General features: G+C 39.1%; 1 protein-coding gene across 12 annotated transcripts in view; it reads left to right on the plus strand.

Moving 5' to 3' along the window:
* Positions 1-24,596, plus strand: part of LOC143254334 (pleckstrin homology domain-containing family G member 5-like) — a 92,024-nt gene that overhangs the window by 62,743 nt on the left and 4,685 nt on the right. For 8 of the 12 annotated variants that reach the window (XM_076509349.1, XM_076509353.1, XM_076509357.1 and 5 more), the window contains 9 exons: positions 45-140; positions 1,354-1,404; positions 1,953-2,102; positions 3,014-3,124; positions 4,222-4,371; positions 7,144-7,281; positions 7,551-7,679; positions 8,068-8,310; positions 23,202-23,336. In XM_076509349.1, the coding sequence (XP_076365464.1) occupies positions 45-140; positions 1,354-1,404; positions 1,953-2,102; positions 3,014-3,124; positions 4,222-4,371; positions 7,144-7,281; positions 7,551-7,679; positions 8,068-8,310; positions 23,202-23,336 (1,203 nt within the window). The remainder of the gene's footprint in view (positions 1-44; positions 141-1,353; positions 1,405-1,952; positions 2,103-3,013; positions 3,125-4,221; positions 4,372-7,143; positions 7,282-7,550; positions 7,680-8,067; positions 8,311-23,201; positions 23,337-24,596) is intronic. The other 4 variants (XM_076509346.1, XM_076509350.1, XM_076509351.1 and 1 more) reach the window with 4 other exon arrangements.

Below are 24,596 nucleotides of genomic sequence, written 5' to 3' on the forward strand. Positions count from 1 at the left end.
TAAAATTAACTCTTTACGTGTATTATTATTATTATTATTATTAGGATCTAAGCGAAAGAATGAAGGCCCAACAAAACGCCATCTGGGAGCTTATTGAGACAGAAATATTTTTCATTAAAAGATTGAGAATAATTATTGAAGTAAGTTTTCATTTGTATTTTTAAGTATAAAAAAACATGTTGAGATGCGTGTGTAACGTTTTGTAATTTAATATATTTTACTGAAATGCCTTTTTATGTTTGAAAAGTAATTTTTAGTCGATAATAATAATATTTTCCTATTGTTTCTTTATATCGCACAGGATTCTTTTCATTTTCAAGTGAATAGCTGTGGCGCCATCTGCGCGTTACTTTCTAAAATACTTGTACCTAGTTTAAAAGACTGCTTTCTCGTATCTGTAACCTACGACCTTTGTCTAAACCAGTGGTTCTTAACCTCGGGGTCGTTTGAAGTTTCTCGGGGGTCACAGAAGGTTTGGGAATTATTGGGGAAATCACGGAGCAGTTTGTAGTTTTTGTGGCAAGTGTCTGTAACTGCCCACCAATGAGAAACACTCTGAAGTGCGGCAGTTGAACCACGTCAAGATGCTTGTTGTGCAACCACCTAATTTTGAGTAAAAATGTTCATATATTACAACGTTTTGAATTGCCTAAATTTTTAACTATATAATACTAAAACATCGAACTTAAAATTTATATATCAAAGTTTCCATCATATTTAGTATATTTTCTCATATCTATATACATCATATCAACCCTCACACTGAGTGGATAAGTCGGTTTTGTATGATGTTCAGTAAGTCCATGGATTTTACATTTGTTTAGCACTTGTAACATTTTAAATAAATTAGGATCTTTATATAGTTTTGTTTTATTCTACCTTTATGCAAAGTTCACCATTACAAAAATTATTATAGAGGTCACAGTAATACCCTGGAGAGTCTCAGGGGGTAAGACGATGAAAAAGGTGAAGAACCACTGGTCTAACCACATTGTTATTGATCTGTTTTTACTGGAAACTGTATTCGGTTCGATCTTACAGTAAAATTTTATTAAAACTAGTATAACGTGTAAACTGTCTTATGTTTACAAACACAGTAACTGGTAAGGATAGATCAGCTCATAAAAACAAAAACTCGCATATTTGATTCATTCTAGAATTATTTTTAGTAAAAAATAAATACACATATGAAACTCAGTTTTCCACCATTTTGTAAATTTTCTTGGCTTTAGTGGAAACATTTTCAGAATACGCAATACATTTATTGTGTACTAACTGTTATAACAGCTAACTTAAAATAGTCCAAACATTTAATTATATAACTTATTATAATGTTTCTCTGCTTGTTTTCAGCTCTACCTAACCAGTTTACGAATCCTCCAGTCTATAGGAATACTTAACGAAGTAAGTATATTTCATAATGTGTGTTGCAAACATGTCGTTAACGAAGATCCCGTTATAAAACTGATTCGTTGAATCTAGAAACTTGAACAGATGAGAAGTAACTCGATCTACTCTGGGATAATTTCCAAAATTAATTTACATTCCTTGTTACCAACACAAAATGAAACTTTAGCCTCAGTGGAATAATTATTTTCATAGCCAATACACAATTTACAAAAATGAAATTACATTAAGTGCATCTGGCGCCGTAGAAGAAAAATGCAAACGAGTGACATCAGCTTCACCTCCTTCCATTTTTAATTTTTGACCTTACGAGGATTTAGAGAGGTATTCAAAAAGTAACTTAAGATATATTTCGTTTGAAATTACACTGACGTGACTATAAAACCGAGTTTGAGACCCGTAACATTAACCACACTAAAACAGGGTAAGAAACTAAGATATTATAACATTGTAAGTGCATTATAGAAATAGTTAGGGTAATTGTTTTTATAAACAACCACGTGGAATACGTCTTTGATGTAGGTAGATGTGTTTGGAACTTTCAGGTTGACATCGATAAGGTGTTTAGCAACATTCAAGATGTGTACACATCTAACCATAAGCTCTGGATCAACCACATTCTCCCCATGTTAAACGCCAGCAGAACTACTAAAAGACCATTGAACCCCGTTCTCATGAAAGATGGATTTTTACAAGTTTGTCTGTTTTTGTCCACAGTCTTTGCAGTATAGCATTTGTAGATTTTTTTTTTACAAATTCTAACTACCTACAAGTTACAAAAATATATTGCTAGAAAGAATACAGCAACTAAATATGCTCTATTTGAAACATGTCATTTGTATGTAATGTATAAACAAAAATTAAAATTCCGAGGTCTAGCTGAAATAAGCACCTAGACTAATGTTTATTACACTATGTAACACAAATATTGTTTCTGGATAGTATGTGTTATTTCTTAATTGCTTATGTTGTAAAAATACAGAAAATGGCCATTATTCCCTTCAAACTTTGCATTTGTGACCTGTATAATGCAATTTAGAAATTAACCTATTTTCTATGTAAAAACAAGCAAATTTGCACATTTTCATTTGCATCAGGTCTGAATAAAACAACATATGAATCAAGATTTACATGTATTTACACTAAAGTTATACAAAAATGTTTAGAAGTGGGTAGTTTATCGATATTTGCGACTGTAATGTAAATCACTTTCACGTATCAGCCTCCAAATATAGTCTCCCATCATGTTTTCATTATATGTTCCCAGGTCACAAAAGCAAAGTTTGAAGAGAAAAATAGGTCTTTTCCATTTACTTTAGGCATAAGCAACTGGGCAGTAACACTTTCTGCCCCGGAACAAGAAAAAGTAAAAAATTTGTTACACAGTGTTATGCAGGAGTCAGTGTACTTCCACGTTAATACTGTTAAAAGTTATGTAACTATCTAAAAGTTTATAATAGAATTCATTTAATGAACAAGAATAAAGTTATGAGAAGGTTAAATTAATCCCTATTATTTATTTGCAACAAGCAGAACATTTAACATTGAAATCACGTGGCACGAATTTACCACGTGTCTAACTTTGTGATGTCTATTTCTTGTATAGTGTGTCAATCTTTTCCAACCGTATACCCAATACTGCACCGAACTCAGCTTTCGTGTTGAATACGTCAAAAAGAGGCACCAGGAGAACGAGTTTTTCAAGGCCTACGTCGCCGTAAGTTTCTAAATTATCAGATTGATGTGTGTCTCAATTATCTGAAAAAAGAATTTACGTTTAATAATTTGTCCTTTTTTTTTTTAAAAAAAGTTAAGTCATGCATAGAATAAAACAAAAACTCTTTGATACAGTTCCGTTAAAACCTGAAAGTTAACATTAAAAACCAGTCATGAAATGTTTTTAAAAAGAAAGCAGAAGAGAGGAAAATTCAATCAGTTTTATAATTATCTAAAAACTATTACCAAAAGTTTCAATAGTGAGAAATCCTATTTTGTGATTTAAGAAATCTCACAAAAGAAATAGTATACAATGCTCGTGCTGGCGACGGGTCCATCTCTTAAAATCATCAGGGTTTTATATATATTTTTTTTTTCAGGTGATTTACAAATTTGTTTGTTTCTATGTGCCTTCACTATTACAAATCAAATAGTTATTACAGAAACCCAAAGCGTTGTAGACTTTAATATAGTACGTAACACGTGATGTTGGCAACGGGCGATTGATCCATTAACATTTTATACAATGTTGTGATCGCGCCAAACACTGATATGCAACGAATGCTTCGCCAGCATAGCGTTATGTAACATTAAATAATTAATAAAAGAAAACCAGCGTTTCGAGAGAGGGTTTGGAAGTTAAATGCCCAGCTGACTGAAGGTAAAGGACTCGGCGACAGGGGCGTTTGGCCCCCAAAATATTCTGTCGAGATGCCATCTTGTTCTTGTTACTGGAAACTAGTAACGAAATATTTTGTAAACGTTTCGGTCTCATTATAACAAACACCGACCTAAAGTAGATCTTGTTTATAAATCTGGCAAAGAATAGTTGGTCAAAACGTTATCTTGTATTCCAAAATAAATCGTATTTGATGTATAAGATAAGAATTGATTAGACGTTGCCCTCAACAGGTGATGTAAAGATAGAATGAAGCTGTATTTTTGACCAACAGAGGGCGAAATAATTGTTGTTGTTTTTTTTTAAATAAAGCTTTAATAATTATATAAGAGCACTTTAACCAAGTCGATAGCATAAAACAGTTATTCAGTGACTGAACAATCTTTTAAGGGTATTTAAAGTGACTTTTGACCTTTCAGTGGTGTGAGACGAAAAAAGAATGCGATCGATTACAGCTGTCTGACCTCTTGATAAAACCTATGCAGCGTCTGACCAAATATCCTCTTCTCCTGAACGCTATACTCAAGAAAACGGACAACAAGGAACAAGTCTGCGCCTTGGTTGAAATGGTAAGACCTTATACGATGATTATAGGTAATACATTGATTGCGTTAGTGGCGCCACCACTTGGGTGTCGTTGAAGCAGAAAACATTGTGAAACGACCTTAATGTATAGTTTCCTTCGATGCAACTGGTCACTACTTGCTTTTCTTGTAGTTTTGGAAATTATTATTATTAGTGTAGTTACATCTTTACAAATAAAACTAATGTAAACACTAGTTTCAGCTTTGTTTGTTTACCGTTGGTTTTGTTTAAGAGTTCCTAGTTGTAGACTGGAAAATATAATTCTGCATTTTGGTTCAACTTGTTTTAGTATTTCTTTACAATTCCCTTTTTACTCTGTTTAAACGAATAATTTGTTTAATCTTAAAGTTTTTGATGTCCACTTGTCTAGAATAAATGTTAAGCTCCGGACGTGCATGTGCGTTTAGCTGAAGGTTACGTGTCTTTAAAAAAAAAAAGGAAAAAGTTTATTACTGTATCGGCCTTTTCTTCCACCCAATAACCACACTATTCTGTATTTTTATTTATTTTGAATAAATTCGAATAACAAAATACATATTCGAGTGCGTAATTATAACAAACAAGATGCAAAAAGTTGTACTAAAAGGACCGGCCATCTTGAAGGCCAAGATTGTGTCAGCACAGAGTGAATGATAAACATAACTCAAATTAATGAACATCAATAGTTGAAGTAGTGTTATGTGCAATGGTAATAAATACTGAATGAACATTAACAATTTCAACTAACTATAAAAAAACAACAGAAAAAAATTACCACCACAGTCCAAGTAGGAAAATCTACTATGGTAATCGTCAACTGTTAAACATTTCCTGAAATAAACTGAAGGAAACCCATATAGAGACAGCAGACTTAAGTAACGATGTGCTACACTAAAATCGACAACCTTTTAATTGTCAGTTTCCTATTAGAGCATAATAAAAGGTACAAGTTGTGGTTTACAACTAACGCACTCGCTCAGAAAGTCCAATATATTTTTTATGCGGGAACATGAAGGACTTAGAAAAACTTCATAGCACGAAAAAATTAAAGTCGACTTAAATTTAAAAGGATTCTCAGTTGTTCTTTTTAAATCCCTATGTGATCCCACACTGTAGTAGATATCACATGCAATAATTTTATAAGTGAGTCATAATAAGGATTTGTTACTTGAGCAAACACAAACTGTCAGTGGTAGATTTCCGTTCTTGTTTACTTACTTTTGTTGCAATCTCTGCTTGTGGGTTTTAAACTTAAGTCTTAATTATCTTTTATGTTGGCTTTTTAAATTCACGACAGTGAGCAAATATATGCATACAATAAGACACAGCTCCCACTAAGTGGATATAAAATTTCACCGATAGATAAACTGTCTTTTCAAATACAAAAAATACGTCAACAACTTCGCTTTGTTCCTGAGGTTTCGTGTAAATGCGCATTTAACACGCGTTGAGTACAAAAACAACCGCTCGGAACAGCAATGCAAATCGACGTTTAAATAGGTCATGTACATTCGCGGGCTTATAGTGTATATGTTTTAAATTTTGGTACAAAATAGCAGCCGATTTTGTTGTAGGCTTATTAAACAATAATAAGTAATATGAACAAATGGGGAAATTTTGAGTTTGTTTTGAATCCTGAAATCACTCACTTTGCTTGTTATCAATGTTCAGATGGTATTAATTGAAGACAAAAACTTGCCCAACACGCGAGACACAACTGGTATACGAAACTTGTTCGAATAAGTGAGGAACACGATCTACCGCACAGATAACAGACAGCTAGTACTAGAAACATACTTGAATAAATAATTTGGTATTTTTGTGTATGCATTCATTTAATTAGTTCATTACCCATACATCGCTGTTTTCGCGTTTTCACATCTTCTATTATAATAATTCTCAGTTTCTATCCGCCTTGAAAATGCACGCGCAGTTTGCCATGTAAATACGTATACGCGCATTTCATTACAACAAATGTACATAAAATCTGGTTTTGAACATGCTTCCGTAGATACTTCTGCACAGGCCCGGCCTGGCCAGGTAATTAAGGCACTCAACTCGTAATCTGATGGTCGCGGTTTCGAATTCCCGTTACACCAAACATGCTCGCCCTTTCAGCCGTGGAGGCCGTATAATGTTCGGTCAATCCTACTATTTGTTAGTAGGAGAGTAGCCTAAGAGTTGGTGGTGGGTGTTGATGACTAGTTGCCTTCCCTTTAGTCTTTCACTGGTGAATTAGAAGACGGCTCGTGCAGATAGCCCACGCGTAGGTTTGCGCGAAATTCGAAACATTTCTGTAGAACGAAGCTTCTAAAATGGTCTCATGTTAGTTCGTAGTACAACATTATGCGATTGTTTATTGGTGGCACGGTACAGTTTAGCCTTAACTTAAACTAAAGCAGCAAATGTACACGAATTAGTGTTAATTTCTCTCTATCAAATTTAGACCGTATGTAATAAAGGATTAACTAATGTTAGGCCTAAAACAAGTGGACATGTTTGCGATATGAATTATTTTGTATGAGTCTAGAAATTCTGTATTTAAAGACGTACCGTTACAATAAAGAAACCAATTTGATTGTAAATATTTTGCGGGGCAACGCTACTTAAAAATATTAAGCAAGGAAATTTCGAAACTTGTGGCTCTCATATATAACTTAACATGTTTAGACTTGCACCAATTTCTATAATGTGCTTTGTAACCTGTTGTAGCTTTTATTATTTTTACATCAAATTCTTATGCTCCCTTCCTTGCCGACCCCTCCTACCCTCCTTAGAAAAGAAGCATAGAGATGTTCGTCTTGAGCGTGGACACGATTATGTTACGTCAGAACGAGAAGAAAAGACTCGACTCCATTTGTGATCGAATAGAAAGTTATGACGTCATAGACAATAACAACGAAGAACTTGAGAAGGTGGGGCTACAGTAAACAATAATTATAGGTTCTGGTTTAATTACAAAAAAAAAACAAAACAAACCCAAAACTAATGAAAACCACAATCGTGTGAAAACATGTTTTTAATTAATTTTTAGTGTATCATTCGCAGTTACTAGAAATCTTTAAAATTATTTTCACTTTAACAATCATACGCATTTTATTCAGGAAAAATATTCAATTGGTACATTAAAACCTGTTTAACTAGTTACACTGTTATTATTAATTTTGGTATTTTCACTCGGTAGGCGATGAGAGAACATGGTAGTCTGCACCTAGATCTCACGTGCCCCATGCCTGCATGTGACAGTCAACAAACAAGACAACTAATAAAAGAAGGCGCTGCAATCAAACTGCGCGATTCGTCTGCTAACAAAGTAGAGCCAAGTATTTCTTAAATATGTTAATTATTCAAAATATTCCAAAAAATATATGGTATAAAGTATTAGCAATTATAATACGAATAACTACTAACTTGTTTCATTATTTTGTTATAAAATTTTTTTTCCCACAATAAATTTACTTTTTTAGTCGAAATATTAACTTTAATTACCGAATAATTTGAGATAAACTGAGAAAAAATCGAATTCTTCTTATTATTAAAGGATCAATATTGATATTAAATATGTTTAAGTTTTTAATAAAATCGTTTGAAAAACTTAACACAAAAAAAAATCGAACGAATATTTTTTAGGATGTGAAAACTATAATCGCATCAATTGTTCGTAATTTTTTTTTTTTTTAATGGTCGAGAATTTTGTGTAGGTGGAGGTGTACTGTTTTCTCTTCACCGACATGTTCCTCGTCTGTAAACCCGTAGGTAGGCGGGGAGACAAAGTTCGGATTATCCGACAACCCTACCTAATAGAAAAACTGATAGTCCAGGAGCTGAGCGATGGAGGAGGTTTTATGGTCGTTTATCTGAACGAGTTCAGGGTTGCTGTAGCAGCGTTCATCTTGTACACTCACGATCCCAGGAACTGGTTAGAGAACATCAAAAAAGCACAGGTAAGAATCGAGTAGATTCTGAATCGGGCAAAGTGTCCTCATCATCAACACAATGAAACCCGAGGTTCGAGTTGGAATTTTTATCCAGAATGACGACTCTGACTTTCTCGCGTTTCAACGATGTTGAACGCGATGCCATGTTTGATACTTTCAAGTACACCTGAAATCGATACATGTACCAAATAAATCAATATTAGTTGAGCTCTATTCAAGATAAACTATTTTTTTAAGAGTAGTTTGGAGTTGCGATGGTCCCGAAGTTAAAGTTTCAAGTAACTGGAGTCTTTTTTTTTTTTAATTATAAAATGTTTGCAGGTGTGAATTTTGTAGGTGTTACATATCTTTTTGCGTCTAAGTGTTCTTGTAATAGTGTTGCTCAAGTACGTTTACGGCCATCAGATAGAATGAAGTATCCAATATACAAAGGCTTGTTTACTATACTATCATAAATATACATGCTGTACTAGTCTTCTTGGATATAACTCGTAATGCATATCCACTCTGCCACATAAAGGACAAAATCGTCAAGTATTGTTTGTCTCTAGGTTTAATGGAGAAAGAAATATGTACAGTCATTACGTGAATGTTTTGAGAACGGCGATATGATTTTGCCAGGAAATGAATTGGGCAAATGACCTGAGACATAAAATCTGACCTGTTCATTGGAGTCCTACTACAGCCAGACAGTTTCTGTACAAGCACCACAGCCACTATTTTGTAAAGTGAATGGCAGAACTGGACATTCACTTCCTTGTTGTTGAACTTATTGTCGTTTCTCTTTTTCCAGTTCACGTGCTGTTTTTTAAATTTCGCGCAAAGCTACTCGAGAGCTATCTGTGCTAACCGTCCCTAATTTAGCAGTGTAAGACTAGAGGGAAGGCAGCTAGTCATCACCACCAACCGCCAACTCTTGGGCTACTCTTTACCAACGAATAGTGGGATTGACCGTAACATTATAACGCCCCCACGGCTGAAAGGGTTTGGTGTCACTGGGATTCGAACCCGCGACCCTCGGATTACGAGTCAAACGCCTTAACCCACCTGGCCAAGCTGGGCCACGTGCAACTCATCTCTGTCATTATACATTAATCTTCCATTTAATTCCATGAGCTGACTTCAGATTAAAATTCATTTACTAACAAAAAAAAAAAAAAATCGTTTTAGCAAAAGTTCCCGACACAGTTCAACTCTCGCCTTTATCACAGACCAGTTTTCAGTGTCGACAGTTTAGATTCTCTCAACAAAATAACAAGAAAACCGGCGACGTAGGGACATTTATATGGTGGTGAGGGTGCTCGACTCGCAAACTGAAGGTCGCGGGTTCGAATCTCCGTCGCATAGAACATGCTCGCCCCTTTCAAGCCATGGGGCATTCTAATGTGACAGTCAATCTCACTATTAGTTGGTAAAGAGTAGCCCATGAGTTGATAGCGGCGAGTGGTGTTCGTTAGCTAACTTCCCTCTAAGTTTAGCACACACAGCTCTTGTGTAGCTTTTGCACAAAATTCAAACAAACCAGTTTTATTCCATGACGAAATTTTAGACAACAAACAACTTGCTACAACATCTACGAAGTTCCATCTTCTGAAATCATTTTTCAAATCAGATGAAACATTTCATCAATACTGTTGTGGTTGTATCCAGAGCTTTCGTTAACACTTGTTAAAGTTATTCACATAACTGAGAAAAGTTAGTGAATGTTCTTACTTGTACGTTTCTGGAGACAAATGGGTGAATATGCATCAGTTATTTAAAAAACGTGTCTTTAGAGTTCTGGGAGTTCCAGGGTAGAGTCTATATATTAAAATGTTTTTCCGTTTTCTTCTAATGTTTTATCATGTTTAAACAAAAGTCCCCATCTCTTCGCTTGTTACTTTGAATTCTAACCTTAAGAATATCATGCTAAGATACATTTTAACAGATATTCGTGTCTTTAATGAGCATTGAAACGAAGAAATATATTTTGTCAAGCATTTTCATTACAACGTCATGGTTGGTTGGTTTGGTGTTTCATGGCACAAAGCAGCTAGGCTATCTGCGCCAAACATCCGGCCCCTCGGTGTGGATTCCTGTACGTGGTGAGGGGACCTCCCAGGGAAGGTTCTGTTATATCTGGTTACCTTCTCTGGGATCTAAACATCCACCCACGTGTTTGCCGTGCGTGGCGACCCGTGAAGGGGAGGAGAGGATCCTGTTGGTTGAGGGGTCCAACCCTAACACACCACTTTGGCCTCGAATTCCTGTAGACGGGCGGCCTTTGGGTGGCCCCCTTGGGTCAATCGGCTGGTCCACTTGGGCTAGAGTCAACCAAGTACCAGTGTTGGAAGTTCTCAACGAGTGTTGTGGACATTGTGCCTGATGCTGGTGTTTGGGTATAGTACTCACGAAACCCTGGCGTTGCTGCATTGTCCTTGCGTGACTTTGTAGTGCGTCCCCTTGTAGGGCTCCATGGTGGGTGGGGTCAGTGGGTACCGAAATTTTTTTCTTTTCCTATGGATCCTCTAAAAAATTTAAATAAAATTGTAAAAAAACAGTCAATGGGTAAGCGACCACGTCTTGAATACTCAGAACAGCAATCTTCAACATCAGTAACACACGTACCTCATTTTCTTATATTACATTCTCTTTCGGAAAACCTTTAGGGCAAATGTCCCCTTTTTTTATTCAAAGGGACTAGAGGGACTTGCTGGCTCTCCAAAATCAGTAAAGAAACTTCGATCTGGTGACATATTAGTTGAAACATCCACATCCCAACACAGTGAACTCCTCTTGAATTCAAAGGCAATTGGGGATATACCTATTGAGGTTACACCCCATGCTGCCTTGAATTCTTCACGAGGAGTTATTGTTGAAAGGGATTTGAAGAACGTTCCCGAGTCAGAGATTCTCGCTGGTCTCTCCACTCAAGGAGTTTCTGCAGTGAGGCTCATCTCCACCCGCAAAGATGGAATTACACTGCCAACAAACACCCTCGTTTTAACATTTACTTCACCACGTGCACCTGCCACCATCAAGGCAGGTTATCTCATTTGCAGGGTTCGGCCATACATACCAAACCCTCTTCGATGTTTCCAATGTCAGAGATTCGGCCACTCAAAGACATCCTGTCGTGGTTCCCTGACATGTGCTCGTTGTGGAGGCAAGGACCACGATGCCAATGACTGTGACATGAACCCACATTGCGTAAACTGCAATGGTTCTCACCCTCTTACTTTCATTCTTGCCCAAAATGGTTGGAGGAAAAAGAGGTGCAGCGTTTGAAAACGACACATAACATTAGTTATCCTGAGGCTCGGAAATTGCTGTCCACAACTCCATCTCGGACATATGCTGCTGCACTTCATTCCACAACTACAGCGGGAGTGCAGACAGATCTCTATGTGCCTCCAAAAGAATCGTTTTCAAAACAAATGAAAAGCCTTTTGACCTCCGTGGTTAAAAAGGTTGATGAATCGACTACCACACCCATCTCTGTTCCTCCCATACCTTCCAACAAACCTCAAGATCCACGTCCTTCAGTTTCAAATACAGGCATTTCTTCTGATACATCTTTTTCTCCCACCACAAGAGACAAAACAATTATTCGTTCGCGTCCTCAGTCACTGGATTCCCCTTCCAATAACAAAAACCTGCCCACCCGACCCAGAGCAGGATCCAGCAGGACACAGAGCAGGTTGATAGACCTCCTCCAACTAAAGACAGTAAAGAAAAAAGACGTGGTCGTAAACCGAAGGGTTCTCCAGCCACTTCACCTACCCGTTCTTAAAAATGGCCACCTTGATACAATGGAACTGTCGAGGTTTACGTTCTAATCTGGATGATATCAAAACGCTAATTGCTTCCTACCATCCTGTTTGTCTTTCTTTACAAGAAACATTTCTCAAAACTGCTGATACTGTCTTCATTCGGCAGTTTTCTCTGTACAGAAATGACAGGTTGTGTGATGGTCGAGTACATGGATGGGTGGCACTGTTGGTTGATCAACACGTGCCCACCCTGTCTTTGTCACTCAACACACCCTTGGAGGCTGTAGCCATCCGTGTTTCCTTGGGTCATACCATCACTGTTTGTTCTCTGTACCTGTCCCCTGGAGAGACATATGATCAATCAGATCTTGATGCTCTCGTTGAACAATTGCCATCTCCATTTCTAATCCTAGGGGATTTTAATGGACATCATCCTCCTCTGGGGAAGTGCTATTATTGATGGGAGGGGCCGATCTGTAGAGCGGATGCTCTCTGATCACAATCTTTCTCTTTTCAATACTGGTTCTTCCACTTACTTTCATGCACCTAGTCAGTCCTTTACTGCTATTGATCTCTCAGTTTGCTCCCCTTCATTATTCTCCCATTTTTCATGGAGGGTTGACAGTAATCCACTAGGCAGTGATCATTTTCCGATCCTTTGAGAGAGACTGGCCGTGGTCGATGCCACCCTACCCGCGTGCCCCGGTGGAAGCTGGATCAGGCAGACTGGTCCACTTTCACTGCTCTCGCAGAACTTGATCCTGCCATCGTAAATCAGCCATCAATAGACGACTGTGTAGCAGCGGTAACTGACTGTATTACACATGCAGCTGCTCAGTGTATTCCTAAAACCTCGACACGTTTTCACGATATCCTCGTCCGTGGTGGAATCCTGCTTGCCACTTAGCACGGAAGGCTCAAAAGCGGGCCTGGGATACTTTTCGTAGATATCCCACACTTTCAAACCGGGTTGCTTTCCAACGGGCCCGTGCACATGCTAGGTGGGTAAGACGTCACAGCCAGAAGGAATCTTGGATTAAGTTCACAACCAGTACATCTTCTACCACCAGTTCCAAGATCATATGGGACAGGATTCGAAAGGTTAATGGACACTACAATTTTATCCCCCTCTCGATCTTACTCTCTGATGGTCAGGAGGTGACTGATGTTCGGAACATCGCTAACACTCTAGGTGAAAGCTTTTGCCGGGTATCTAGCACTTCTGCTTGTTCCTCCACCTTCCTGGCCATCAAGACTCGGGCAGAGCGATCACCTCTTTCCTTTCGAACTGACTGTTTCTTTGACTATAATTGTCCCTTTACCCTGGTGGAACTAAAAATGGCCCTTCATCGGTCTGCCAGTACGTCTGTTGGACCTGATGATATTCATTATGACATGCTGCACCATCTATCTCCTGCTTCTCTTGATGTCCTTCTGATTGTTTTCAACCGGATCTGGCAGGAGAATGTTTTTCCTGATGCCTGGCGCCAGGCTATTATTTTACCTTTCTCTAAGCCAGGGAAAGATCCCAAGATTCCTTCAAAATACCGTCCAATTGCTTTGACGAGCTGTCTCTGTAAGACATTAGAAAGGATGGTTAATGCTCGTCTTGTTTGGTTCCTTGAATCAAACAACCTCCTCTCGCCCACCCAGTGTGGTTTCCGTCGACAGCACTCCACCACAGACCACCTAATTCGTCTTGAAACATCTATCAGAGAAGCTTTTCTCAACCGCCAACATCTTGTATCAATATTCTTTGACATAGAGAAGGCTTACGACACAACATGGAGGTATGGCGTTTTGCGAGACCTCCATACATATGGGTTACGTGGCCATCTACCCATGTTTATTAAAAAAATTTAATGGATAGGAGATTCCAAGTTCGTGTGGGTTCGACACTTTCCCGTTCTTTTGTACAGGAACTTGGAGTCCCTCAAGGCTGTGTATTGAGTGTTACACTCTTCATTATAAAGATAAATGCCATCACTGAACAACTCCCTCTCACTGTTGCGAATGGGCTGTATGTCGACGACTTTCACATCTCATGTCAGTCGTCAAACATGAGATATATTGAGCGGCAACTACTAACCGCCCTCAATTGTGTACGGAAGTGGACTATGGCGAACGGCTTTAATTTCTCTCTCTCCAAAACTGTATGCATGCACTTTTTCCGTCGACGGGGTATTCACCCTGATCCCGAACTCCGTATCGGTGAAGTTTTGCTGCCAGTGGTCCCGGAGACCAAGTTCTTGGGGCTTATCTTTGATCGTAAACTGACCTTTATACCACACTTAAAGCAGCTTCGGGTCAAATGCACAAGAGCACTGAACATCCTCCGTGTTCTCTCTTCTACCAGTTGGGGGGCAGATCGCTGTTCAATGTTAAAGGTATATCGTGCTCTTATTAGATCGAAACTCGATTATGGATCAATGGTCTATGGCTCTGCCAGACCCTCGGCCTTAAAGATGCTGGACCACGTTCATCACCAAGGACTTCGACTCTGCACTGGGGCTTTCCGTACCTCTCCAGTTCAAAGTATATACATTGAATCTCATGAACCTTCTCTACACCTTCGCCGTTTGCAACTATCTTTACAATATACTTCGAAACTTCATTCCTTACCAAAGCATCCCACCTGGAAATGTGTTTTCCTTCCTCGGTGGGCAGTACTTTTTCAGAACAGACGATCTGTCATTGCTCCGTTTGGCCTTCGCATCCGGGAGCAATTGGATGAATTGGGTCTGTCCTTGGATAACATTGCATGTTCCACAGGTCGGCCCATCCCACCATGGCTTATTACAGCCCCCAAATGTGACCTTTCTTTCAGTCATCTTAAAAAGGCAGATACTCCAGATTGGAAGTGCTGTCTTTTATTTAATGAACATCTTTCAAACACTCATTCCGATCCCATTTATACAGATGGTTCCAAATCAGGTAATTCAGTGGGCTCTGCTATGGTTTGCTATGGGTCAGTAGTTGCGCGCAGAATCCCTTCTACAGCTTCTGTGTTCACTGCTGAACTGTATGCCATATCTCTTGCCCTGGATCATATTGCAGCTGAGCAGTACTCCAACTGCACTATTTATACTGATTCGCTTAGTTCTATACTTGCCTTGGAATCGCTACACGTTAGCTCACATCCTATTCTCGCTGATATTCGAAACCGACTGCTGAACTGTATGCCATATCTCTTGCCCTGGATCATATTGCAGCTGAGCAGTACTCCAACTGCACTATTTATACTGATTCGCTTAGTTCTATACTTGCCTTGGAATCGCTACACGTTAGCTCACATCCTATTCTCGCTGATATTCGAAACCGACTGGCCCATTTCTCATTAGCAGCTACTTCAATCCAGTTTTTCTGGATACCAGGCCATGTTGGTATTCGCGGGAACGAGCTTGCAGACATGGCAGCTAAATATGTCTGCTTCAGCACCATCACTCCTATGCCTATTCCGTACATGGACTATGGTGTTGTCTTCAAGGCTCGGCTCCGTGCCAGCTGGCAGTCCACTTGGAATGAGCAACGTGACAACAAACTTTTTCAAATCAAACCCAAAATTGGACTTTGGCCATCTAGCTTCCGTAAAGTTCGGAAGGAGGAAGTTGTTCTCACTAGGCTACACATTGGTCACAGTTTTTTAACTCATCATTTTCTTTTATCTAGAACTGATGCACCAATGTGTAGTTTGTGTAACACTCAAATCACTATCAGCCACGTTTTACTTTCTTGCCATCGTTACAATTCTCAACGACGGCAATATTTTAAACATATTTTTTCCCAGGGTCAATCTGTAACATTGGACAGAGTTATTGGTGATGGTGACTCTGTCCACCTTGATAATGTTTTTAATTTTTTAATGGCCATTAACCTTTTTAATCTCATTTAAGTGTTGCATATTTATTCATTACACCTTTTAATTGTGGTTCCTTTTTACAGTTTTAATCTCTCTCCTTCAATTTGACATTGGACAATGGCCAGAACATTAAATAACTCGACACCAGGACTGGAAAGGCCAACTTCAGGTGACTGACGCTCCTGTTTGAACTATCCGTTTGAACTACTCGTGAGTCATCCTGGCGAGTTGTTATTATACTTTTGCTGCATATCATTTCACACTTTTATTACTTAACTTTTTAGTACTGGCCATATTGACTCATACCCCGGAACCAGGACTGGAAAGACCAACTTCAGGTGACTGACGGTGGTTTTTATACTTACCTGTTAGTCTTCCTGGCGGGTTACGATCATTACCATTCTGCTACAGGTAGTTCTTTACAACTTTGTTGACTGGATGTCAACATTGGTTTTTACGCCATTTTCTGTTTTAATTGCCGTTTTGCTTTTATCTTCAACTACTTTTACAAATTTTACTCCATTTACTTGACTTTTATCTTTTTACGATTTTGCGGAGTGTCTTTTAAAACTTTTATTCTTTTACATTTTGATAATAGCTGCTATGACACATAACCCGGAACCAGGACTGGAAAGGCCAACTTCAGGTGATTGACGGTGGTTCTTGAACTTACCTGTTAGTCTTCCTGGCGGGTTATGATCATTAACATTTTGCTAGAGTAAATATTTTACAACTTTGAAGACTGGATGTCACCATTGGGTTTTACACATTTTCTGTTTTAATTGCTGTTTTGTTTTTACCTTCATTTACTTTTACAAATTTTACACCATTTACTTGACTTTATCTTTTTACTGGACATTTGGCTACTCATTATTACGATTTTGCGGAGTGTCTTTTAAAACTTTTATTCTTTTACATTTTGATAATAGCTGCTATGACACAACCCGGAACCAGGACTGGAAAGACCAACTTCAGGTGACTGACGTGGTTCTTGAAGTTACCTGTTAGTCTTCCTGGCGGGTTATGATCATTACCTTTTTGCTAGAGTAAATACCTTACAACTTCTTATACTCTGCCTTCTATCTTAACATTGTAGACTAGGTGTCAACATTGGTTTTATACTTTTTTGTTTTACCTTCATTTCCATTTATGTCTATTACTACATTTATTTATTTATTTTTATTTTTTTTTACATTTTTACCGAATGTCTGGCGCAGATAGCCTCGCTGCTTTGTGCCATAAAACACTAAATCAATCAACCAAACATCCGGTAAGAAGTTAAAATTAAAGTAAAAAAAAAAACGTAGCATTAAAACCAATGTTTACATCTAGTCTACGATGTTAAGAGAAAAACTGCAGTGACAGAGGTCGTAAAGGACTTTCTGTAGCATAATGGTAATTATCATAACTCGCCAGAAAGACTAACAAGTAAGTACAAAAACCACTGTCAGTCACCTGAAGTTGACCTTTCCAGTCCTGGTTACGAGTTATTTGACGTTATAGCCATTTCTAATTTCAAATCGAACTGGATGGACTTTGATTTTTAAAAGGGAACCACATTAAAAAAGGTCTAATGTACAAATTAAAAATTTAAATGGCATTAAAAAGATTAATGGCCCTTAAAAAGCTAAAAACTTTACGAAAGTGGACAGCGTCACCATCACCAATAAGTCTAACGTTATGGACAAACCTTGGGACAGAACATGTTAAAAATAGTGCCGTCGTTGAGAGTCGTAACGATAACAAGACAGTAAAATGTGGCTTATTGTGATCTGAGTGTTACACAAACTACACCCTGGTGCATCAATTTCACATAAAAGAAAACGATGAGTTAAAAAACTGTGACCAATGCGTAGTCTAGTTAGAATAACTTCCTCCTTCCGAACCTTACGGAAGCTAGACGGCCAAAGTCCAATATAGGGTTTTATTTGGAAAAGCTTGTTTTCACGTTGCTCAATCCAAGTCGCCTGCCAACTAACACGGAGCCGAGCCTTGAATACAGGACCATAGTCCATATATGCAACAGGCACAGTGGTGATAGTGCCAGAGCAGAGAGGTTTAGCTGCAGTGTCGGCGAGATTGTTTTCGCGAATACCAATGTGGCCTGGTATCCAGAAAAACTGGATAGAAGTAGATGTTAAAGATAAATGGACCAGCCGGTTTTGAATATCGGCGAGAACAGGGTGTGAACCAACGTGAAGCAGTTCCAGGGCCAGTAGAGAACTAAGCGAGTCAGTATAAATAGTGCAGTTTGAGTACTGCTTAGCTTCTATGTGATCCAGGGCAAGAGAAATTGCATACAGTTCAGCAGTGAACACTGAAGCTATAGAGGGGATTCTGCGTGCAACCACCGAACCACAACAAACCAGGGCAGAGCCCACACAGTCACCTGATTTCGAACCATCTGTATAAACAGAAATGGAAGGATGGTTCGAAAGATGTTCAGTAAATAACAAACAGTATTTCCAATCAGGAGTGTCTACTTTTCTCAGATGACTTAAAGATAGGTCACATTTGAGGACTGTGAAAGCCATGGTGGGATGGGCTAACCAGTGGATACAACAGTGTTATCCAAGGATAGACCCAATTTATCGAACAGCACCTGGATACGAAGGCCAAAAGGAGCAATGGCAGATCGTCTGTTCTGAAAAGTATGGCCCATCGAGGAAGAAAAACACAACCCCAGGTGGGATGTTTTGGTAAGGAACGAAGTTTCAAAGCATATAGTAAATACAGTTGCAAATGGCAGAGGTGGAAAGAAGGTTCATTAGACTATGTATAAGCTCTGAACTGGGGAGGTCCAGAAATCCCCAGTGCAGAGCCAAAGCCCTTGATGATGAAGGGGTGCCAGCATCTTTAAGGCCAAGGGTCTCGCAGAGCCATAGACCATTGATCCATAATCGAATTTCGATCGAATAAGAACATAGTATATCTTTAGCAAAGAACATCGATCTGCTCCCCAATTAGTGGGAGAGAGCACACAAAGGATGTTCAGTGCTGTCGTACATTTGACCTATAGCTGCTTGATGTGTGGTATAAAGGTTAGGTTATGGTTAAAGAAAAGCTCTAAGAACTTTGTCTCAGGGACCACAGGAAGCAAAGCTTCCCCAATATGGAGTTCAGGATGAGGGTGAACACCCCGTTGGCGGCAAAGGTGAATGCAAACAGTTTAAGAGAGAAAGAGAGAGAAGTGAAAGCCGTTTGCTGTGGTTCACTTTGATAAATGACTAAGGGTAGTCTGCTGCTCAATATACCTCATGTTCGTCGACTGATATGAGATGTGAAAGTCGTTGACATAGAGCCCGTTTGCAACAGTAAGAGGGAGTTGTTCAGTGATGGCATTAATCTTTATATTGAAAGTGTGACACTCAACACACAGCCCTGAGGGACTCCAAGTTCCTGTAGAAAAGAACGGGAAAGTGTTGAACGTACACGAACTTGGAATTTCCTTGTCCATTAAAAAAAATTTAATAAAAATGAGCAAATGGCCACGTAACCCATACATGGAAGTCTCGCAAAATGCCATATCTCCACGTTGTGTCATAAGCCTTCTTAATGTCAAAGAATATTGATACAAGATGTTGTTTGAGAAAAGCTTCTCTGATTGACGTTTCAAGTCGAATTAGGTGGTCTGTGTGGAGTGCTGTCGTCAGAATCCACACTGGGTGGGCGAGAGGACGTTGTTTGATTCCTCGAATCAAACAAGACGAGCATTAACCATCCTCTCTAAGGACTTACAGAGACAGCTTATCAAAGCAATTGGACGGTAGTTTGAAGTAATCTTGGGATCCTCTCCAGGCTCAGAGAAAGGTCGAACAATACTCTGGCGCCACGCATCAGGAAAAACATACTTCTGCCAAATACAGTTAAAAACAATCAGAAAAATAGCAAGAGAAGCAGGAGGTAGATGGCGCAGCATGTCATAGTGTACATCATCTGGTCCAACCAATGTACTGCCAGACAGATGAAGGGCCAGTTTCAACTTCACCAGTGTAAAGGGACGATTATAGTCAGAGAGACAATCAGCTCAACGAAAGGAAATAGGTGATCGCTCTGCCCGAATACTGATGACTAAGAATGTGGAGGAAGAAGCTGAAGTGCTAGATACCCAGCAAAGCTTTTACTTAGAGTAACAGCTACTGCCTGGCCATCAGAGAGTACGATCGAGAGGGGAACAGAATTGGATTGCCCAATGACCTTTCGAATCTTGTCCCATATGACTTTGGAACTAGTGGTAGAAAATATGCCAGTTGTGAACTTAATCCAAGATTCCTTCTGGCTTTGACGTCTTACCCATCGAGCAAAGTGATGCAGTACGAGAGTGTGGGATATTTACGGAAAGTATCCCAGCCCCGTTTTTGAGCTTTTTTGCCATGTGGCAGGCAGGATTCCACCCCGGACGAGGATATAGTGAAAAACGTGTTGAGGTTTTAGGAATACACGGAGCAGCTGCTTGTATAATACAGTCAGTTACCGCTACCATACAGTCGTCTATTGATGGCTGACAGACGATGGCAGGATCAAGTTCTGCGAGAGCAGTGAAAATGGGCCAGTCTGCCTGATGCAGCTTCCACCGGGGCACGCGAGTTGGGTGGCATCGACCACGCCCACTTTCTCTTAAAATTATAGGAAAATGATTCCTGCCTCATGGGTTACTGTCAATCCTCCATGAAAAATAGGAGAATAATGAAGGGGAGCAAACTGAGAGATCAATAGCAGTAAAGGACTGACTAGGTGCATGGAAATAAGTGGAAGTATTGAAAAGAGAAAGGTTGTGATCAGAGAGCATATGCTCTACAGAGCAACTCCTCCTATCAATAACAGCACTTCCTCAAAGGAGATGATGTCCATTAAAGTCTCCCTAGGATTAAAAGGGAGACCGCAAATGTTCAATGAAAGCATCAATATCTGATTGATTATAGCTCTCTCCAGGTGACAGGTAGAGAGAATAAACAGTGATGGTATGACCCAAGGAAACACGGATATTTATGGCCTTTATGGGCGTGTCGAGTGGCAAAGACAGGGTGGGCACATGCTGATCACTCAACAGTGATCATGCACTCGTCCATCACATAGCCTGCCATTTCTGTACAAAGAAAAGTTTCCTGTAGGGAATGACATACAAGATGGTAGGAAGCAATCAGTGTTTTGATGTCATCCAGATTAGAACATAAACCTCGATAGTTTCATTGTATCAAGGTGGCCATTTTTTACTTATGTGTAGGCGAATTGGGTGGAGAACCCTTCTGTTTACAACCGCGTCTCTTTTCCTTACTGTCTTTGTTCGAGGGAGGCCTATCGACTTCCATGGATCCTGCCCTGGGTCGATTGGGCAGGTTTTTGCCGTTGGAAGAGGGTTCCAGTGACTGATGACGTGAACGAATGATCATTTTGCATCTTGGAGTGGGAGAAGATGTATCTTAGGAAACGTCCATACCCAGAACAAAAGGAAGTGGATCTTGGGATTTGTTGGAATGTATGTAAGGGACAGAGATGGGTGTTGATGTTGATTCATCAGCTTTTTTTAACTAGGGAAGTCGAAAGACTTTTCATTTGTTTTGAGAACGATTTTTTTCGAGACACAGAGAGATCTGTCTGCACTCCCACTATAGTAGTGGAATGAAGTGCAGCAGCATATGTCTGACATGAAGTGGTGGATAGCAACTTTCGAGCCTCAGGATAAGTAATGTTATGAATCATTTTCAAATGCTGCACCTCTTTTTCTTTTAACTATTTAGGGCAAGAACGAAAGTAGGACGGGTGAGAGCCATTACAATTCACACAATGAGGGTCCGTTTCACACTCGTAGGCATCGTGGTCCTTCTCACCGCAACGAGCACACGTCAAGGAACCACGACATGACGTCTTTGAGTGACCCAACCGCTGACACTGGAAACACCTGATAGGGTTTGAATTGTATAGCCAAACCCTACAACTAAGATAGCCTACATTAATGGTGGCAGGTGGACGTGGTAATGTAAATGTCAGAACGAGGATTTGGTCAGCACCATAATTCCATCTTTGCGGGTGGAGATGCGCCTCTCTGCAAGAACTCCTTGAAACCAGCGAGAATTTCCGACTCCGGGATGTTCTTCAAATCCATTTCACCAATAACTCCTCGTGATGAATTCAAAGTAGCATGAGGTGTAACCTCAATAGGTATATCCTTAATCGCCTTTGAATTCAATAGGAGTTCACTATGTTGAGATGTGGATGTTTCCACCAATATGTCTCCAGATCGAAGCTTCTTTACTGACTTTGGAGAGCCAGCAAGTCCCTCTAGTCCCTTTTGAATAAAAAAAGGAAACATTTTCCTAAATATTTGTCTCAAAAAGAATGTAATATAAGAAAGAGGTACAGGTGTTATAGAGGTTGAAGATTATTGCTCAGAATCTTCAAGACGTGGTCGTTTACTTATGGACTGTTTTTTTTACTATTTCATTTAAGTTTTTATTTGAGAGATCCATAAGTAAAAAGGGAAATTTCGGTGCCTACTGACCCCACCCATCATGGAGCCCTACCACCATGGGACGCACTACAATGTCAAACAAGGACAGGGTTTCGTGAGCACAAAACCCAAATACCAGCATCAGATATAATGTCTACAACACCTGTTGAGAACTTCCAACACTGGTACTTGGTTGACCCTAGTCCAACTGGATCAGCCGAATGACCCACGTGAGCCACCCCAAGGCCGCCCGTCTACAGGAATTAAAGGCCAAAGTGGTGTGTTAGGGTTAAACCCCTCAACCACTTGGATCCTCTCCTCCCCTTCACGGGTCGCCACGCACGGCAAACACGTGAGTGGATGTTTAGATCCCAGAGGAGGTAAACTGAAAGAACAGAACCTTCCCTTGGAGGTTCCCTCACCACGTACAGGAATGCACAGCGAGTGGGTACAACGTTATGTTTTTCATGTACTTTGGTTTAATACACGTTGTATAACCCTTAGTGAAATTAAATAATTTATATCTAAATGTAGTGAAATGAATAAACAAAATCATGAGAAATGACGGCGTTAAAAACATCGAATCCCAACCTCTGATTAATCATTATAACCATAAACCAAAACACATTAACATGAATTTTTTTTAAATTAAAAATAAACAAAATACATCAACATGAAATTTAAATTTTGTTTTATGTGCGTGTTGTTTAAATTAGTGCGGCTCCTCGATGCAGCTTAAACATTGAGATTGTTTTTAAACACTCATCTCTGTTAATTTTCATACCTCTTCCGTGTTAATAGAAGTATATCCTCTTAATTAAAAATAATCTTTCTACAGCAGGCTTACCAGGAAGCCAAAAGAAACTCAAAACAAACTTCCAGTTTCATTCCACCAAAATATGTAGAAGATCCTGCGCATCTGTCTTTTGGACCAACTTCAGCAGCATCTGGTGAAGGTCGTTTTGTGTCATCGGTAAGTTTTACATTCATCTATCCCTCAATGGATTAACAAGCTTTTGTCTGGGTCTTGACTTTAAAATAGTGACACTTCTAAATAATCCATAGGAAGTGTCCCTGCAGCGTTGACACTATACCAAGACTGCAATCCGATTTTTGTTAGAATTTGATGATGGGACACGATTACCAATTTAACAATGTAATTCAGAGTTTAATAATGATTTCAATACACCGAATTACTAGTTAAGAATTAACTGTTGTCGATACTAAGCAACTAGCTTGTCTGAGTTTCCTTTAATACAACTCCAATAAGACTCTTACGTAAAGATTTGCTTTGGTATTTTATTACGTAACACATACGTAGGAAAATAGAAACTTAATAAACGCTATATTTTGGGTAGTTTAAGAGAAGTTTTAGGTAAGTTTACAAGACCTACACTGGAGAAACTAACCGGCCTCTTCAGCTTTGCTCTAATGAACAGACGTGACCAATTAAGATGATACGAACTCGCCTCTTGCTGAACAGTTACGTACAAGTCTGAAAATTAACCAAACACCACACGAAGGAAAAGAAATAAAAATCGCACACATCCAATCATAAGTCTGGACCAAAACCCTGCTTGAAAAGTTGTGGAATAAATGTTGTTGTTTTTTAGCATTGTTACACAGTTAGTTATATACAGCTCCAACCAGTTACTTAACGGAAGTCCGAGGGCTTAACTCTCCCAATCAAGTTCACTACTCGCGCTATGCACAGCGCGCGTAGCCCACGTGTAGCTTTGTAATTAACAGTAAACGAATAAAAGCTAAACACACATTATGTATTATTCTTAATTATTAACATGTGCATCTTCATTTATTTTGTACATTAACAAGGCTTAAACGCGTTTCTTTGACTCTGCATAATTAAATGTTGTAAAGTAAGATTTCTTGTAAATTTTCTCACCTACAGATAGGTCTCTAACTTCACCTTTTTTTTTAACACCTATATTTCTCAAACATGGCATCAGGTAACTAAACATACACGCTTGTAGAGATTTCGAAGTAGAGATCCTGAAGAAAAACGTAATATTTTTGTTCCCCATGTTGTTGTTGTTTTGTGTGGCAACAGTTATACCTTCAACATTTAGAAATCGTTCAGAAGCTGATGTTTTAGTCATTTCTTACAAACTTAAAAATAGTCATTTCGTCTTTCTCTGCGTCAATTTCAAAATCGGCGAGACACAACTGTCTATCAAATCTGTATTATGTGCAACACCTTTCGATCACAGTAGAG

This window comes from Tachypleus tridentatus, chromosome 6 (genome assembly GCF_004210375.1).
Source record: "Tachypleus tridentatus isolate NWPU-2018 chromosome 6, ASM421037v1, whole genome shotgun sequence".
NCBI classification, from domain to species: domain Eukaryota; kingdom Metazoa; phylum Arthropoda; class Merostomata; order Xiphosura; family Limulidae; genus Tachypleus; species Tachypleus tridentatus.